Genomic DNA, 18129 nt, shown 5'->3' with positions numbered 1-18129 from the left:
GGCTGTATTCCTCAGGCTACCTGTGTGCAATACAGGCTGGTGGTGCGAGACATGAGCACCCTACAGATCTTGCAGCTTTACACCTGCCTGGACCAGATATCCCACATGGACTGGTCGTCTGACTCTCTTTTTATCCTCTGTGCTATGTACAAGAGAGGACTGGTGCAGGTAGGCTGTTAGAAAGGAACAATAATGTTTGTATATCACTCAGCATGTAGTGTACATGCTGGTGATACTTGATAGTTCAAAGTCAGTCTTATTTGTTACTGGTGCTATAATTAATTAGTTGCTATTGTTTGTACTAGTTAGATTAACCAACAACTAAAACAGTTTATCGCATCCTCGAAAAGAAAACACAAAGCAGATTTCCATTGCTTGCAGTATAAATTAAAAAAAAATTGCTATGGTTTTCAAACAAGTTGAATAGTACAGAGAGATATGATTATCAAAGTGAAGGTGTATTTGATTGTTTTGAGTTTGACTACTTTTGTACATACTTAAATACTGCGCAGTCACTTCACGCATGGTGTATATTATGCCATAGTTGATTGTCATTTTGAAAATGGCTTTTCTGTAAAATTACAGTTCACTTTACTGAAAACTACACAGCACTGCACATCACTTTAGATTAAAAATATTCACATGTATCTATAAGTTTACAACATTTTTTTGGATTTTATCTGTAGAAATCTCACATTGTACTTCAGTGTGTGTACTACTTAATTAGACATGTTGCTAAGTAGTGTTTCAGCATTACACCGTTTCAACATGAAGACCAAACGTAAGATATAATTTAACTCAAGTAAAAATGATTTCTGACCGGTTTTTAACATTAACACTAATTACTCTTTCTTTAAATTAGTTGCAGTGTTTAAAACAATTTTCATGTTCATCACAGGGTAAGTAGTTTACCTTTGAAGGGGTATCCAGCGCCAGTCTTTCATGGTTTGTGATGCTCAAATCTATCTTCTGTCGGAATTCAAGTTCAGGGAGGGATGTCATCAGTGATGGCTGATTGCTGTCCTTCTGTAACTCTGTGTCTTTTCTCTTCAGGTGTGGTCTCTCGAACAACCAGACTGGCACTGTAAGATTGATGAGGGCTCAATAGGACTACTCTCCTCACGCTGGAGTCCAGATGGACGTCACATTCTGAACACCACCGAGTTCCACGTAAGTGTGAAGTCGGAGCGTGCATGGGTGCATGCTTTCACGCGCACAGAAGTGTGTTTATGCATATGCTTGTCTGGTTTCAACTGTTGCTGGCTCGCAAGGAAGAGGGACCTGAAAATAGACAGACACCAGAGCCTTTCTTGACTGCCCCTACACCCCCCAGCCACCCGATGCATGTATTCAGCCTGATTTCATAGCTCCCCTTCTGTTAGCATCCTGTCATACATGGGTCTCAAGTACCTCGGGAACATGGGTGCAATGTGTATGTTCCCTCTCAATATAGCTCTGGTATTTTCTTTGGCGGCAAGTCCTACTAATTATGTTCTGTTGCCCAAATCCTAATTGTAAACTCAGTTCAATCACAGTGAAAAAAAAAACACTCAAATAAAATAAGTTGTCATATAAAGAGAGGATAAAATACTAATTTAAAGATCAGCGGAAAAGTTTAAAAATTATTTCTAAAGCAGTGATTGATCAGCCAACCTGAACACCCAAAATGCCCATGTTTTGTCCTTACATTCAGTGTAAGCACAGTGATTACAAAACCACAGGTCACACAAGCAAAGGATGAAAAGGAGTTCATTCTGATCTTTCTCACACAAGGAAGCAAGACCACATGACTTAATTTATTCATTTAAACAGAAATGCTGTTAAAATTTCACTTCTTGGTACACAGTTTGACTTAATACTAGGGCCATATTAAACAAGGGCCAATATGCAGTGGGGACGTTTGAAACCGAACTTGACTTGAGTTGGACTTGGCTCTTTTCTCCAGTGTAATGAAAAGCCACACTTTGATAGTAAGTGTGGCTAGTGGAAACTTTTTCATACTTCGGTATGAACTTAGGTACACATAGTCATATTTGCCACCAGAAAACATTCATTTCTTTAAGTTAAGTGCTTGAAAGCTGCGTCATGCAAAAGTTTCTGCTTGTATTGCAATAAAATGACTACTGATCGCTCCTACCAAAGACAGGCTCATGAAGAAAGAGTCAGGCAGTGTTGAGTGTTGTTAATGACAGTCTGCAGAATGAAACCCAGACTAATAAAGATGCATTTAGTACCATTCTGTACCTCTTGACTCCTGTTTTAAATTCACTCCCTAGTAAGCACGTGTTGCGAGGGGTGAGAAGCTATAGCAGCTACCCTGTGGCCATGTGGAAAACGACGGGGGCCACTGTGGTGGCCTGTGTCTGTCATGCCGAAGCTGACTCCAGGAATCCCTTGACAGGTGTTGCGGCCTGTCACACAACTGTGTCTGGTCTGGAGAAGGGTGCAGGGAGTTCAAGTGTCTGTGGCTTGTCTGCTTTCTTTGTGTCTGTCTGCATCTTCAAAAAAAAACAGAAGTAGGATAGAAATGAAGGGAGGCTCATTTCCTGAAGAGATACTGCATGTCATCTGCATAGAACAATGTAGTTTGGGTCTTAGAACATCTGAGTGTGTTTTGCTGTCATCTTGGCAAGTATGTAAAGAATCTGTGTCAAATGATTCGTGGTTATAGCCATCAGATCACTTCATAACACTTTTGAACTGCTTACTGTCATTCGTTTCCTTCTGTGATGTTTTCGTGAAAGAGAGAAGAGAAAATAGCAGCAAATATGATATTTGTTCATTTGTTTCAAAGTCATATTTCCAGTAAAAATGATTTTTTTTCAGCTCAGTTGTGAATGTTCAATTCAATTCAGTTTATTTATATAGCGCCAATTCACAACAAAAGTTATCTCATGACACTTTCCAATTAGAGCAGGTCTAGACCAAACTCTTTAATTAAACTGTAATACAGAGAGCCCAACATTCCCACTTGAGCAAGCACTTGGCGACAGTGGCGAGGAAAAACTGCCTTGTAGTCAAGTGGAGTTTGATGGCAGTTCTATGAGAAAATGATAAGCAGATTAATCAATAACAAGGATAATTGTTACCTCTGTTACCCTAAAGCACCTCTTCAGATGTTTTGTGGGGCTTGTTTTTTTCCCTACCTTTGAGGCAACAGTTTATTTCCTGTTAATTATATGTTAGGTGATCCAGTACTGGAAAATGACACAGGTCAGACAATTATACATTGAACATTTACTTTAACACAAGTATGACCTATAAGTCTCACTGGGAATGGCAGTTAAATTCTGTTTAAGCAAGCCAATCCAAAGTTTCTAGGTTTGAAGACCTGACACTGTGCCTTTCATGTTACATCATCACTGTCATAGCCAGATTTTTCAGAAATTAGTGACAGGTATTTTATTGTTTAACAATGACAGGCTTTTCAAGGGAGTGCATGTCGCAGCATCCTCTCACATGTGGTGTTCCGCATTCAAAATCCTGTTACTCACTGCTGTTATCACCTGGCCACATGTGAGCAGTCAAGTACTACTTACTGTTACTGAGCATCCTTTGGTAGTTGAGGTTACAAGACTACTATACCAGATGCAAAGTGGGCACTGGCTACCACGTTGCCAAGGGGCCCACTGAACTTACCTTCACCCCAGCCCAAGATTTCATTAAGGCTGTGCCAGACGGGTGTTGGTTTCGGGCTTGAATTTCATCCCTACTCATAAACAGCCTGCTATATTAACTTGTTTAGGGACAGCTGTCTGTGTGTGTGTCTGGATGTCTCTTTGTAGCTGTTGCAGAGTCTTTTTCTTTTTTAACCCCAAACACAGTATCATCAGGCCTTCCTGATTTGCAATTTATTAGCTCACAGCTAACATTGTAACAGGAGCAGAATGGCTAAGGATGTCATTTTCTAGTGGTAACAAGAATTTCACTGGCAGCCCTAAACAGACTACAGGTGAGCACCTCTTTTTCTGTTCTTGAGCTATTCCTTAAAGGCTTGAAGGCAGAATATTTTTGGAGGTAGACATTAAGAAAGAAAAAAATAAAACACCTGTTTTCACATAATGGGTTGGCGCCATGCCACAGACTTAGCAGAATTTCACATTTCTGAAACCTAGCCTATGTATTATGAGACTTCATGCAAGTCATCTCCTGTTTGAATTCACATCGTTTATCTTAGGACCTCACAAAATGCCACTCACACATCCATGTTAATCCACCTTTACCAACTGAGGGGTGATAAACTGAGGGTGGAAAAACTCCAGCCAAGGACATCATTGAGCTTGACTTCTCTAATGGTTTTTACATTGTTGGGATCAGATTAGCAGTAGCGTTCTTGGCCAGTACGGCTGGAGCCTTGCTAACGTGCGGCACTGTTGGCAACAACGCTACCGGACTCAGCTGTAAACTTAGGCAGCTGCTGCACTGCAACGTGGGACAATAGCTCAGCCATACCTATGTGTGGGCTGCTAGAGGCTCCAGTTCCTTGGTAGAATCATGAGGCTGTAACAGGAGAAATAGGCTATATTGGTTTGAGATGGCTTCCTATGTGGAATGCCTGCAGTGTAATCCTCTGCTGACAGATAGGCCCATAAGGCATCAAATACACTCGCCCATTCTCTCGTACCGGCCAAGGCGCGCAACAAGAATGGCTGATCGTTAGGTTTGTATTCCAGGTTGCTGTCAGTAACTTTGGCCTACAACTGATCATGGTCATCATGTTTCCCCACAGGCTGTCCTGTTGGGAATGTTCCCTAATTTTGTGGTTTTCTTGTTATGAATACTTGCTAATAGGTGTGGATGATGGTCAAAATTAACGCACTTGTCCCATTTGGCAGTATCTTAAGAAGATTGTCTTGTCAGGCCAAGTAAAGTTTATTTGTACAGCTCTTAATTATAGTTACATTCTCAAAGGGTTTCACAATGGCTCTATTATGAAACAGTTAATTGTAGCCCCTCCACTGTTCTTGTCAAAAGCCTCCCAATAACAGTATTTGGTGAAAACGTGAACATTAGGAAGCATCTCCTGTTGAGCAGTCCTTGTACACGTAGTGACCACACCAATGCTAAAATAAAAAGATGTCTGTAATTACAGCCTGTACAGATCAGCAGTTGCAGTTATGCTAACCCCAGGCACATACGTGAATTTTTCCATCTCTGATGGATAAACAGCAGCTGCAGTAGTGGACTTTTGCCTTTTCACACCACCTTCAAGCCCCTTGCCACATCTCTGAGCTGAGCTGCTGTTCACCTTTGGTGAGGATACTTCTTCTAAAGTGTAGCTTTACCAACTAAGGATCTCATTGCATAGCACCCCACATGGAAAAGCATTTCCCACCTATTTTCTTCATGCTACCCTTCCTCCACACCGTTTAAAGTTACACTGCCTTTCGGGTCTTGATCTCCCTGCATCCCCTGTGTCGTGGGTTCAGGGCATCTAAGAAGTTTAAGTGTGTTTGTGTTTGAGCACTGTTGCTATTGGTTGCCATGGCACCATGTCTGAGGGGATGTCCAGGAAGCGTGTACTGAGGTGATATTACAGGGTCTCCACAGCTGGATGTCTTGACCAAACAGGAGGGTTGACACTTCAACCCAGTTAGGTGACAGACTTGTCCCAGTTCAAATGTCTGTCTGGACATTATGATGAAAACTATGTCACTTCAGAAGTTTCAGTTTTAAACATTCAAAGCATGATCAGACAGGGCTACATGAACCTAGACTATATAAGCAAAAATATTGGGACACCTGACCTTTACACCAACGGGGACATTAATGACATTATGTTCTAAAGGTGGTGTTTCTGTGGGAATTTTTTGCCCATTCATGCAATACAGCATTTGTGTGTCAGGCACTGATGCTGGACTAAAAAGCCTGGTTCACAATCTCCGTTCCAGTTCATCCCAAAGGTGTTCGATGAGGTTAAGGTCTCTGTGTGGGCCGGTCAAGTTCTTCCACACCAGACTCATTCAGTCATGTCTTTATGGACTTTGCTTTGTGCACTGGGGCACAGTCATGCTGGAATAGAAAAAGGCCTTCACCAAACTGTTGCCACAAAGTTGGAGGCATAGCATTGTCCAGAATGTCTTGGTATGCTGAAGCATTAAAATTTCCCCTCACTTGAAGTTACCATATTTATAACCATATTTATTTCAATTTGAAAAATCAGGTCTCCATACTTTAAGGGCAAGATGCCACCTGTCATACTGGTCTTTGGTTCAAAATATGCAGCACTGTTGGCTGAGTGCCACCTGCTTTTGTTGGCATCAGTCTTGTTGAAGTGAGACCGGTGGGTATTTGAGTGACTGCTGTCAAAACTGAACATTAACACATGTGGTCTGCCTGTTATGCCGACTTGTGGCCAGACAGTTTTTCTTTAGTGCTGCTTCTCATTTGTGGGACACATCCTGCTGGCTATGCAACTTGCTGTTAATTTGTCACATTTGGAGCAAACATGTCTAGCATTACATTATGGCTACTAAATGGATCGGTCCTACTTTCCCTGCTATGTGTCAAATGTTGCTGTGGATCTGTTAATTTAATACATGCTCAAGTCCTAATTTTATCGCTTTAACCTTTTTATATCCCTGACTGCAATCCTTAAACATATGTGTTCATGTAGAAATCCACTGACAGACAACACTCTACACACTCCATCCATCTAGTGATTTCATTAGGATTCCATGTCAGTGTCTTATATCCCTTACAGAGCTCCATCATAGACCCCTTCAAAGACATAAGGCACTCTGTCCACAGCCATTAAAGGGCATGATGGATTGTGCTACCCTTAACTGTAGTCTGGATTTCCCCAGATGATGGAAAAATTGTTAGGTATAGAGGCCTCACTGAGATATTGGCCTCCATGATTGAGCTCTTGCTAGGTTGCTGTTGACATGCAGTCCCCATATGCAACATTTATTAGATAACAGTCACAGTTACAATTTTTCCCCATGTAGATTTAAGTGTAGTAGAAAGGATGTCTGGTCAAAATGTCTCAAAGTGGCTTGTGAAACCACTGTTTGATCTTTAGTTTAGTCTGATGAAGGTATGTTTGAGGACATTTAGAGCATGGTTACAATTGCACATTTGATCCTTCTTTTGATACCACAGCAAAAAGAAAAGAAAAAGTGTTAGACCCATAAAATAGGGGAAAAAATTCTGTACCTACTCACAGTGCTGGTGCAGACACTTAAGTCACTGAACACATACCAACATGTGCAATAATGTTAACATCTGTGCAGCCTTGGATTGAAAATCTGATTGCAGATCTGTTTTTCTTTTTTCTTTGATTCTTTCGACACTATCAAATGGTGATATTGTATCATTTTAAACACATGATATAAAGAAAGTATTGAATTGTTTATACTTTTGACCAGGGATGCACAATATTTATCAGACAGATAAACTGTTGACTCGATAATAAGAAATTTTATGTTGTCAAATATCGGCTGATAATGAAATTATAACCAATAAATAGAACTGATAATGTGAATGCAAATTGCTTTCATTAATTTCATAAGAACAGCATCTACTCACACTGATACAGTGAGTGGCGATATGCACATTTAAAGGAGAAGAATAGATGTTTCACAAGGGTTCATAGAGGATAGAAAAGATAGAAAAGTCTGGTTTAAGTCTTATTCTTACTTACCTATTCTTACTGCGAAATTATTGGTTATCTTGAAAAACAGATGATTATTGGTTGAAAAAAATTACATATTGTGCATCCCTGCTTTTGACAGCCTCAATAGAAGGCAGTGAAAGTTTTCTCTGGCACTAACTCGGGTATGTTTATTCTCTTTGCGTTGCCTGGCAGTGTAGTGTGCTTGTCATACTTTCACTTGGAGATAATCCACAGTATTTTGTTGTGTCCCCCCCCCCCTTTCCTCTGGCTCCTTGACAGGTGAGAATCACCATATGGTCCCTGTGCACCAAAGCTGTATCTTACATCAAGTATCCCAAAGCATGTCAGAAGGGTCAGTATGAGAATAACATTGTTTTGTTTGTTTTCTTGTGGCTTATGAGTGTACATGTAACACCAGGAGTACCTGAGGACAGGGCCAGTGGTCCGGGTGCCTTGGCACGTCCCATGAATCACATACCGTTCTCTACCTTGTGGCACGACCCAGGGTATGTAGCCAAACTATGGTCCTCTTTGCTGACAGCTGTGTCCCTCTTAAATGGGGCATGCTCCTCATAACAGGCCTGTCAGCAGCCTGAGGAAAAATGATTGTCTATGACTCTCCCCATTTTCCACATGCAATACTGTGCCCTCCTGTAACCCCTGTATCCTTCCAGCCGTCGTATAAATAATATGACCATGATAGTTACATACCACCGACCTAATGGTGCCAGAGTGCCACATAATTACAGTCGATGAAAAACACACAGAGTCACAAAGTTACAAATTCACTTTCATGGTGGATTTCTTCTTCTTTTTTAACGTGCTATATTTTTCAGTTCTGTGATTTTTTTTTTTGTGTGAAATAACTTTTTTATGATACTTGTAACTAGTTGCCATAACTTGTGATTGCCTGTAAAATCTTAGCTGTCATCCTGTCATCTTTCTCCCACAGGTATGGATTTCAGCAGAGATGGCTGCTATATGGCTTTGGCTGAACGCCGTGATTGCAAAGACTATGTTAGTGTATTTGTATGTGACGACTGGCATTTACTCAGGGTAAGGATGACATTAGAATTTGACTTGAGTTTTATGACAGTGATTACACATTTATATTTAAGTTAAATAAGTAAGAAACGGTGGAAGAAGCCAGAAAGATGTGCAGTAAGAATGTAATTTAATAAAACTGATCAAGATGGACAGTAAGCTTTTATCATTTGAGATGCCATGCAAATGTTTTCAGAGACGCATTGAGGACAAACAAAATACTTTTTTATTCCTTGACAGCATGAACATGTTCATTATTTGTTACTCCGTCTTTTGAGGCACATGTTTATGTTTTATTTAGTTTTTGTAAATGTATATTATAAATTCATTGTGGTTTAACTTAAATCTGTCACAGCATTTTGAGACTGAGACTCAGGACTTGGCAGGGTTGGAGTGGTCTCCTAATGGCTGTGTGCTGGCAGTGTGGGATAGCTGTCTGGAGGTGAGTCAGTTGTCTTATAACCTCAAAGTACAACAAGAAAACGTGATAGATTACTTCAGCCATCATTAGTCAAACCACATTTCAACAGTTTGAATTTGAGGTCTGTTTGTTATGTGCAACGTCCTTTTTTGCATCATATTATACTTATTAACAAATACACGTAAAGTGCAGATGACTGACAGCAGTAGATGTTTGTTCTTATCATCAGTGTATAGTACATTTACAAAGTGTGCATATTTATAAGGTTGTTGAGAATATACTACACATAGAAGCAGCAACAGAAAAAAACCTTGACATCCTGTCAAATCCTCCTGTAATGTAAGTGTGAAGTAAGTGACACATTTTGAAGAAATCACCTGTTAATGTTGTGATCCATCCTTATTGTCAAAGCACTGCAATATTCCGCTTGACAAAGCCTCGTGGGGACATAATGGTTTCATGTGTGTGTATCATCTGCACAGTACAAGGTGGTACTGTATTCTTTGGACGGCCGGTTACTGTCAACCTACAGTGCCTATGAGTGGTCGCTGGGTGTCAAGTCTGTGACCTGGAGCCCCAGCAGCCAGTTCCTGGCCATTGGCAGCTACGATGAAAAAGTATGGAGAAACTTCTTAAAAAATTATGTCTGTCTGATGACAGTGAGATATAAAATATCACTTTATAGCTTGATAAAATGTAACTAACACAACGTACAAGCACTGCAAAGCCACATCTTAAAAGAGTACTCCACTCATTTAACACTGTCTGACTAAAGTCAAAACCTGATACCTTCATTACCCACAGTGAAACTTGACCGCCAACAGTTCATGCAGTGATCTGCATGTGTTAAGGTAATAGTAGCTAATGTAGCCTTGAGCTGTTAGCCTCAAGCAGCAATGGAGGAATGGGCTACAGAGGTCTGATAAACTTGCATTTTTCATCTTTCTGACTCCACAACCACAGATTGTTTTCAATCTGATTTTTCAAGAATAGGTTAATAAATAAATAAATACTTAAATTGGTGGAGTTCCCCTTTAAGAAATGGATTCACTCATTTCTGTAACAAATGAATAGTATAAACTTAAAAGTGTCAATCATGTTTCTGTGGTTTGTAATTTGTTGTGTGCATTCGTTAATATTTTACTTCCCTCTTGTCAGGTGCGCATCCTCAATCATATCACATGGAAGAAAGTCACACAGTTTGAGCACCCAGCAGCCATCAACAACACAAAAGCTGTGAGTATTTTCAACTTTTATGAAGAGCCTTGAGGACATTGCAGTTTAATTGCTTACGGTTTGTTGTGTCTCTAGGTTGTGTATAAGGAAGTGGAGAGAAGGCCAGCTGTTGGCAGCGATGACCTGTCTCTGCACAACATCACAATTGGCACCACCCTCTTCAATACCCAAAGCAAATGTATGTCAGCGTTTGCAATTAATAAATTACAGTATTGGACTTGGAGTAACCAACTTTGTCGAATCATAAACACTCATTCGTTGTGGTTGCCTTCTCCAGATGAGATCTGCTCGCTGCCAGTTCAAATTCCTGTGGTCAAACCAGACCCAGACCGTGCCAACCCCAAGATTGGTGTCTCTACTTTGGCATTCAGCTCAGACAGTCGTTATCTGGCCACCAAAAACGGTAAGACTTCACAGCTGCTCATTTTACATTCATTGCAAACCCAACTTTTCTTTGGGTGGGGTGGGGGGTGACTTTGTTTCTTTTTTTACTTTGGAGGTGACTTCTTTTGCCGCAAAGTTAGTGGCTTTATGTGTGCCTCTGTGTTTCTGTGACTGTAGACAACATGGCCAGTGTTGTCTGGGTATGGGACATGCAGAAGATGAGCCTGGAGGCTGTGCTTGAACAGACATCAGCTGTGCGTTGCTTCCAGTGGGACCCCAGACGCCCCCGGCTGGCATTGTGTACTGGCAACAGCAAACTCTATTTGTGGTCCCCAGCGGGCTGCGTATCTGTCCAGGTTCCAACTGAAGGTAACATGCTTGCTCACCGAGAGTTGGAACCCTCACACAGCTGGGATACACAGCTCCTTTATTTTGTTCTCAGATGTAGCACAGGACCAGCACACTGTAGTGTTTTTATCATCAGGTTTATTTAGGTTTCACAAGGCAACATTTACATGTTGGCAGCAGGAGGTCACTGTTTCAGCTGTAAAGGTGAACGAACCTGGAGCTCATGTGTTATGATACTGCCTTGATCACAAGGGTTGGGCTCAGGTATTTATTTTCCAATCATTTCTTCCTGGGCAAAGGGAAGATGCCATCATTAGTGGTTCAGCGTCAGCAATTAAAATGCTAAAAGTCTCAGTTTATAACCTATGTGACTCTCATTTGTGTTGCATTCTGTAAAGGTTGAGGTTTGTAAAGGGTTTATAAACAGAAGAAAGTTGAACATGGATTCTTAAAATGCATGATGTTTTTTCACTGTGTGTACAGCTGTATTTATCATCACACTTGTCCCTCTCTCTACACTGCCAGGTGGTTTCCAGGTGCAGTCACTAAACTGGCACTGCAGTGGGGACTCTCTGATCCTGCTTGGAAAGGAGCAGCTTTGTTTGTGCTACATGGAGACTGACCAGTAAAACACACAAACACACAAAAAGTGGGGAATGTTTTAAGATGATGACCGAACGTCTGGTGGGATGACTCCTCGAAATCTCAATTTACACATGCTGAACTGTAGCTGCTCGTAGCTGAAGGCCCTCAGTGCAGGTTACTGGGATGCTCCTTTTCTCGTCAAGTTGAAAACATTTGAAACACTTGACATGACATTCCTCCTGAGAGATGTTGAATGAATTTCTAAATGCATATTGAAGCATTAGTTTCAAGCACTGTGAGATGATAGATGTTTACAGTTTTTATACATTTCACTACTCTTTTAGTTTTAAGTATTTTGTATGTGTTTTACCTTGAAATTTTGAAATGACTGTGAATAAATTTAGTTCAAAGTAATGCAGCATAAAGTGTATTAATTAAACTTTTTCATGTAAATCTTTCATTTATCAAAACAGTTTATGTAACTACATTAAATAGTGTATTTTCCCCACAGATGATTTTACCTCAAATTTGGAAATGCAGTTAACCACCCTGTATTCCTAAAATTAATCTGATCTCACATGGGCACTAAGTGTGTTTTAGCAACAGTACATTTGTAGCTTATTGTCCCTCTTGATGCTGCAAAAGGTTCCAACTGCTGACTGTTTGACTCCACAAAGCTTTAACATTTGTGGTGATGAATCTCCTCAGTGGAACAAAGACACATTTAAAACAATGTACAGTGTGGTATTCTTAAAGTGCTCTTATCTTTAAACTGGAAATATGGCATCATTACTATTAAGATTTAATGTTATTACCTGCCATGACCAAACCGAAATGCCAGTAAGAATTCCAGCAACAAACAGGCAGTACTAAATACATCAGGACCATATTATAGGGCCAGAAGCCAGCATTTGTCTGTATGTTGTCCCATTTATAAAAGCATTTGTATCATGAGAATTGTATCATTGTACAATTGTATCATTGTACAGGAACCTCAACTGTAACTTCATCACTTTGTTGCAGTCCTTGGCAGTACAAACGCAATGTAAATGCACTTCAAAACAATGACCTGAGCCAAAGCTTCGACAAGAACATGTAGTTATTTATTATTATCCATTGTGGCTACTGTGCTACAGATATGTATCTAGAACAAAAAGTAAACCTTTACATCCTTTGTATTAAGTTGATGTCTTTTAAAACCACAAAGTAAAAATATTTAAGACCTGGCAATGAAATATTCATTTTCTAGAACCATTCATGAGTTAGCCGCATCAAAATAACAGCAAATAAATATAACCTAATTAGTGTTTCAAATCCAAGTAGGGTCTTCTTTTAAAAAACATCTGTCATGCAAACTCAACGTGCAGGAAACATGCACAAGTTACGACCAGAAAAAGGCATTTTAGGACACAATAATCACTTGCATTATTGAGCATGAAAAAGGCCTGTTACCTTTGGTAGCACAATGATTTACAAAAAAAAAAAAAAATCACCTAAATCTTGTTCATATGATACATCCAGTATGTAGTTAATGAACTGATGCAAATCTTTGTTTGCATATGTATAATTCTATAACCCAAGCCAGTGCAAAACTGCCTAAAACAAATGCAGGACCTTTAAGGCAACTAGCAAACAAACATAAAGCCATGGTTTGCACGCTCATGTTGCATAAAACATCTGTAACATACAAGAACATTTTAGCTGTGATGTGGCTAATGCTCCAAATGGTACATCAGCTCACTACTCTGAGCAATGACATAATTATTAAGGGCGAATGTAAGCTTATAGAGCACAGCATTGGCCCGTGAGAGCGGAAGGTAACAACATAATTTACTGAACAAGTCTCATGGATGCTGAATAATGTTACATAGCTGAGTAACACAGCTGAGCCTAGAGCTTTTCACTGTAGGAGTGCACATCCTGGAACAGCGTCCTTATTCGTAACATTTCTTACAACTAGAGCAGTGCCATTCAAAAAGTACCTGTACAGAATGGCTGCTTGCTGCAATACAACTGACCTGCAGGGCCGGAGAGCTCCCACACTTCACACAGACACAACACTTCCAGACCCATGGTTTTATTTTTTTCCCCTTTTTTAAAGACTTAATTACCAACACAGTGATGTTACGATACGCTACAGGTTTTAGACAGTTTGAGGTGAACCTTACCCCTAAATTCTTCTTAATATTCATTGTTGTATTTTCTGTTTCTTGATATTTAATTGACTGAGTATATACGCTAAAGACACACGGCACACTCTAAACGCAAATCGTAAAATCATTTAATGCAGCATAAGCTAAGCACTGCTGTGCAGGGTTATCATAAAGTTAACATTAAAACTCAAATGATCAATGATCAAAAAACAACAGTGTGGCGAGAGAGGGTTAACCCCCAACTCTCTTTAATGACAGTCACTGACTGTCATTTAAACTTGCCTACCTAGAAAAGTGTCGGTGTAGAACTGCAGGGGCTCTCTCTCCAGCTCTGCAGGGTGACGTTCTTCTTTGCAGCTTCCTCGAGAACCACTCATCCAAACTGCTTCACACTCAACACTGGTCCTCGGAAATAAAATAAAAGTGGGTCACTGAACATTTGATCTGAATAGTGCAATCCTTCTTTTCATACCATATTAATTAAGCAAATGTGGTACATATTCTCAGCAGATGTTAAAGCATCAATGCTCTCCTGTGAATGGCATTCTTTCCTGCAGAAAAGCACATCTTTAAACCAGAAATGACAACCTTTAAGCTTGCATTCCACCACCAAATCTAAACATTACATTAGCATTGATAGTGGTTAAACAAGGAGCATTTGACAATAAAGATTTCAATAAAGAATAAGTACAGAGGTGATAAACTGATGCAAATGCTGTGTCATTTCTCATCAATTTATGTCACATGGGCATACACTCCTGAGGGCCCTTGTGTGTTTGCAGATCTGGGAGCAGCTCTTGGAAGGAAATGGACTGGGGACACAAAAACAAGTACACGGTCCATGCAATGCTGTGCATCATTTACCTCCAGCAGGCTGACCACTTGTCTGCAACACCAATCTCTGGAGTTGTAGACTTCTCATGAGCTGAAGATTGGTTGCACATTAGACTGTAGTGGACTGACAGCTTCCCTCACACAGCACAGTGTTAACACAGACACATGGGTTAAACTCTGTTGTAAGGTGGAGGAACAGTTCACCTTAGAAGCCGATCTTCCCACGGGTCATGGAGTAGCCCAGCTTGGCCTCATTATTGATGAAGGACATGATGCCCAGATAGGTCTCGATGAGCAGGGGTCTCTCCAGGATCAGGACACCATTAGCTCGACCGGGGATGGGGTGCTCCTTATGGGCTTTCTTAACTGCCTGCACCAGCTGAGTCCTGAAGTTGTCCAACTATGCAAGTCAAAGAAAAAAGAACATGAAACCAGAACACCTCTTGAAAAGCTTCCAAGTACTGATAGTTGCTTTTTTTTCACACAGTAAACAATTTATCTGTATATAAAACTAGCACTCAATTTCTGGAATAAAATGGACAGCTCCTGTGGCTGCTACAAAGTGTAGAATAATGGTGACGATTGAGTCTTTACACCATTTAAATCCCCAGAAAACTGCCCCAGGTCCTGTTGTTGCCCTGCCAATAAGAACTAAACAAACAGCTTTGAAAATAACTGATCAGACACAAAGTCGTGACTACACACTTATATGAAAGACTGGCTTTCTCTCAAGGGATGAATGTCATTTCTAAGGCCGCAGTCTGTCTTTTGTTTTCAGTTGGACTGTGACTGCAAGGGCTGTTTCTGCTGCCTGCTGTGCATGAATGACCTGCTACACCACTGGACACCACTGTTTGTGAAATAAGGGAGCCAAGAAAGAAAATGTTAAACCATCTTATATTTAATGTCTGGAATCCTCAAATGTTTTCAAAACGTCCAAGCCATTAAATTATTAACTTAAAATGCACTTCTAGCCTTATTAAGTTAAAGGGATTATACCTGGCAGAGAGAGGCCACCTTCTCATCAGCGTGGGCCATGGGGTGCTCTGTGAAGGTGGCGTAGGGCATGTCCGTCGACCAGGGGTTCCAGCGGTTTAAAAACGAGGCCCGTGGACGTTTGTCCCATTGGACACGTATCCCGTAGCCTTCTCTTCTGTAAGAAAACATGACATCATAAGAGCAAAGATCAACCAGTTACAAGCAGTACACCAAAACACCTCTGCCACATAATCACAATTAATTTGATTGTGTAAGATTTATTTTTAATCCTTTCCAATTCTAAAATAACAACAAGATGACCAATAATATGTTACTTGAGAGATACTGTAATGATTACTAATGTTCTGCTGTCAGATTAAATATACGGCGTACTTGTTTAGGGATTTGGGTGGGAACTCAAACTCGCCCACTGAGATGGTGTCCACAGCGTTGAGGGAGACCCTGACGACCTGCTGACACAACAGGTTGATGAAGTCGTACTTGCACACCAGCAGCGACCTGCACACACACACACAATCAAAAGCATGTCAAATGTTCAATAAACCACCCTTTAAAAGTTTGGAATCATCTGTTTCATCAGTGTTTTTCTTCTTTGATTCAATAATGGCTATTCCAGCAAGAACACATCAGTATTATTCAGACACCAAATGTATTGTCTACATTTGAATACTTTTGTCCTCCTAAAAACAGTCAGTGTTCCCACAGTGTTGCACGACAGGGAAAACACTGTTGTGACCATTTTTCCACCAAGAGAAAAAAAAGACAACTTCATTAACTTCCAAGACTGTTTGTGCTAATGAAACAACAAACAACAGCATGGAGCCTGTGAATATTCTCATTCATCCAGGTCATGGTTATCTCAAGGAAATTCAATCGAACGCAACTGGACGTAGTTATTTGTCTTTGAAGACGTTTCACCTCTCATCCAAAAGGCTTCATCAGTTCATGCTCGCTTGACTAAAATAAATAATAATAATAATAATAAAATAACTTAAATAAGTCTAGTTGCGTTCGATTGAATTTCCTTGAGATAAACAACAGCATGGACATACATGACTGCACGTTCAGAAATGGAGAGCTGATCCCGGTCCCGATCACCTCCCCCTGTACCGGGTCGCTCACCTGCCATATATGTCTTCCTGCACCACCTCCGCCCACTGTTTCAAAAGTGAATTATAAAAAACTAAACTGATAATCCATCCCTGCATAATGATTTGTCAGGTCTTAGTATCTTCAGCTGATATTCTGTGGTCATATTGCAGCAGTGCTAAACCTGCTACAGACTGTTCTTCTATTCTTGTTGCTGATGCAGTATGTCTGTTATTTCCTCTGATGCCAGGGTTCCAGGCTGTTTTACCAGTAACTGAAGAGCTTTTACACTCTTGCTTAGGTATCTTTGTCTGTCTCTTTAGTTGTCAGTCTGATTGAACTATTTTACAGCCTTTTGATCTCCATGTACAAAACATGATCTTTTTTTTTTTTTTGAAATACATGAACGACCATTCAGAAGTACAGAGAAGTCCCCTCAGCCACCTGACAAATCAAGGTAATGCAGTGTGTAAACAGTGTGTGTTGTGCAGTGTTTTACCTTGCAAATATACAGTAAGTCAAGTCTTTTTGACTTACCTATCAGTTATGAGCACAAGTCTCTCCCTCTCATTGTTCCAGTGGTCGATTCTGTAGAAACAGAAGAGAAACAGGAGAAACTACCAGCTACATTGTTACAGTCATAAGGCACAATGAAAACGCTGGCCTTTAACATTTGTCCTTTACCCAGCTGTGTGTGTGTGTGTGTGTGTGTGTGTGCTGAGAGACTCACTCTGCCAGCAGCCACACGCTGAGCACCTCTCCATCCTCAGAGGGCAGCGCCACCGTCCTGATGTCGCTCACCGCCTGCTCGATGGTACCTGGCTGAGATCAGCATCACACAGCCGTCAGTCATCAGCACCATCCCTGCGATGTGCTGCTGTAGCTGTGGCCTGGCTGGCTGCAACTACGTGTTAAAAGCGTGCGAGTACTGAAGGAGGTTATTTTGAGGAAAACATTATGGTCAAATTCTAAACAAACCGCGCCTGGGTGCCGATTAACGCGAGTCGTTTTCTGTTACGGAGCAACTTACCCTGAACACGAAGTAGTCCTTCACTTTCGCTTGGATTGTGGGGTTGTGCACATGAAAAGGCGTCAGCGTTTGTAACGGAGGGCAGCAGGCCACGGAGGCTCCGTGTCCGAGGCTTCGTCCGGCCTCCGGCGGCGTGAAGGCGACCTCGACCCCCTCCTCCGTTTCTGCGGTGTGGAGAATCGCAGCGCCCGGACTGTCCGGCTCCACCGTGTCGTTCAGCTGAAGCATGGTGCAGTGGTGCTCCCCGACAATGTGCGCCAAGTGTTAGATGAGAAAATGTCCTTTCGGGGATGCAGACTCACCCATTGCGCACGAATATTGTTTTGGTTGTGGGAGCTACGAGGAAGTAGGCTCGTACCCTCTTACTTCACTTCCCCCCTTCGGTTCT

The 18129-nt window shown here is 41.0% G+C and overlaps 3 protein-coding genes across 6 annotated transcripts in view; 1 reads left to right on the top strand and 2 right to left on the bottom strand.

Annotated features, from left to right (window-relative positions):
- Positions 1-1071, bottom strand: part of tp73 (tumor protein p73) — a 26834-nt gene extending 25763 nt beyond the window's left edge. Inside the window, exon 1 of the mRNA XM_046397804.1 lies at positions 913-1071. Within this exon, the coding sequence (XP_046253760.1) occupies positions 913-944 (32 nt within the window). The 5' untranslated portion in view covers positions 945-1071. The remainder of the gene's footprint in view (positions 1-912) is intronic.
- The window catches only part of wrap73 (WD repeat containing, antisense to TP73), a 13633-nt gene extending 1077 nt beyond the window's left edge, over positions 1-12556 (top strand). Inside the window, exons 3-13 of the mRNA XM_046397811.1 lie at positions 16-168; positions 1054-1170; positions 7898-7970; positions 8571-8674; positions 9018-9104; positions 9566-9700; positions 10242-10319; positions 10395-10497; positions 10597-10722; positions 10881-11072; positions 11577-12556. Coding sequence (XP_046253767.1) covers positions 16-168; positions 1054-1170; positions 7898-7970; positions 8571-8674; positions 9018-9104; positions 9566-9700; positions 10242-10319; positions 10395-10497; positions 10597-10722; positions 10881-11072; positions 11577-11680 — 1272 coding nt within the window. The 3' untranslated portion in view covers positions 11681-12556. The remainder of the gene's footprint in view (positions 1-15; positions 169-1053; positions 1171-7897; positions 7971-8570; positions 8675-9017; positions 9105-9565; positions 9701-10241; positions 10320-10394; positions 10498-10596; positions 10723-10880; positions 11073-11576) is intronic.
- Positions 8460-18129, bottom strand: tprg1l (tumor protein p63 regulated 1-like). Of its 4 annotated transcripts, XR_006844155.1 has the most exons (8): positions 17742-18129; positions 17442-17533; positions 17249-17299; positions 15995-16120; positions 15623-15776; positions 14828-15023; positions 14076-14188; positions 8460-11340 (listed from the first exon to the last, which is right to left on the bottom strand). XR_006844155.1 is itself a non-coding variant. In XM_046397813.1 (7 exons), the coding sequence occupies exons 1-6, from the start codon at positions 17967-17969 to the stop codon at positions 14829-14831; spliced, it is 846 nt and encodes a 281-aa protein (XP_046253769.1). In that variant the 5' UTR covers positions 17970-18129; the 3' UTR covers positions 12718-14188; position 14828. The 4 variants fall into 4 exon arrangements, 2 of the variants coding, with proteins under 2 accessions (XP_046253769.1, XP_046253768.1); XR_006844154.1 differs by having other exon boundaries at positions 14076-15023; positions 17742-18128; XM_046397813.1 differs by lacking the exon at positions 8460-11340 and having other exon boundaries at positions 12718-14188.

Source organism: Scatophagus argus, chromosome 8 (assembly GCF_020382885.2).
Source record: "Scatophagus argus isolate fScaArg1 chromosome 8, fScaArg1.pri, whole genome shotgun sequence".
Taxonomy (NCBI): domain Eukaryota; kingdom Metazoa; phylum Chordata; class Actinopteri; family Scatophagidae; genus Scatophagus; species Scatophagus argus.
Note: the sequence above shows the minus strand (reverse complement) of the source record. Positions and strands in the feature narration are given on the sequence as shown.

Bases quoted from the DNA above. Each gene is read 5' to 3' on its own strand.
- tprg1l (XM_046397813.1), bottom strand. From the start codon at position 17,969: ATGCTTCAGCTGAACGACACGGTGGAGCCGGACAGTCCGGGCGCTGCG. The intron at 16,121-17,248 runs GTAAGTCAAAAA...GTGTGTGTGCAG, and splicing joins CTTGTGCTCATAACTGATAG to GTCGCTGCTGGTGTGCAAGT. The intron at 15,777-15,994 runs GTACGCCGTATA...GTTTTCTTACAG, and splicing joins CCACCCAAATCCCTAAACAA to AAGAGAAGGCTACGGGATAC.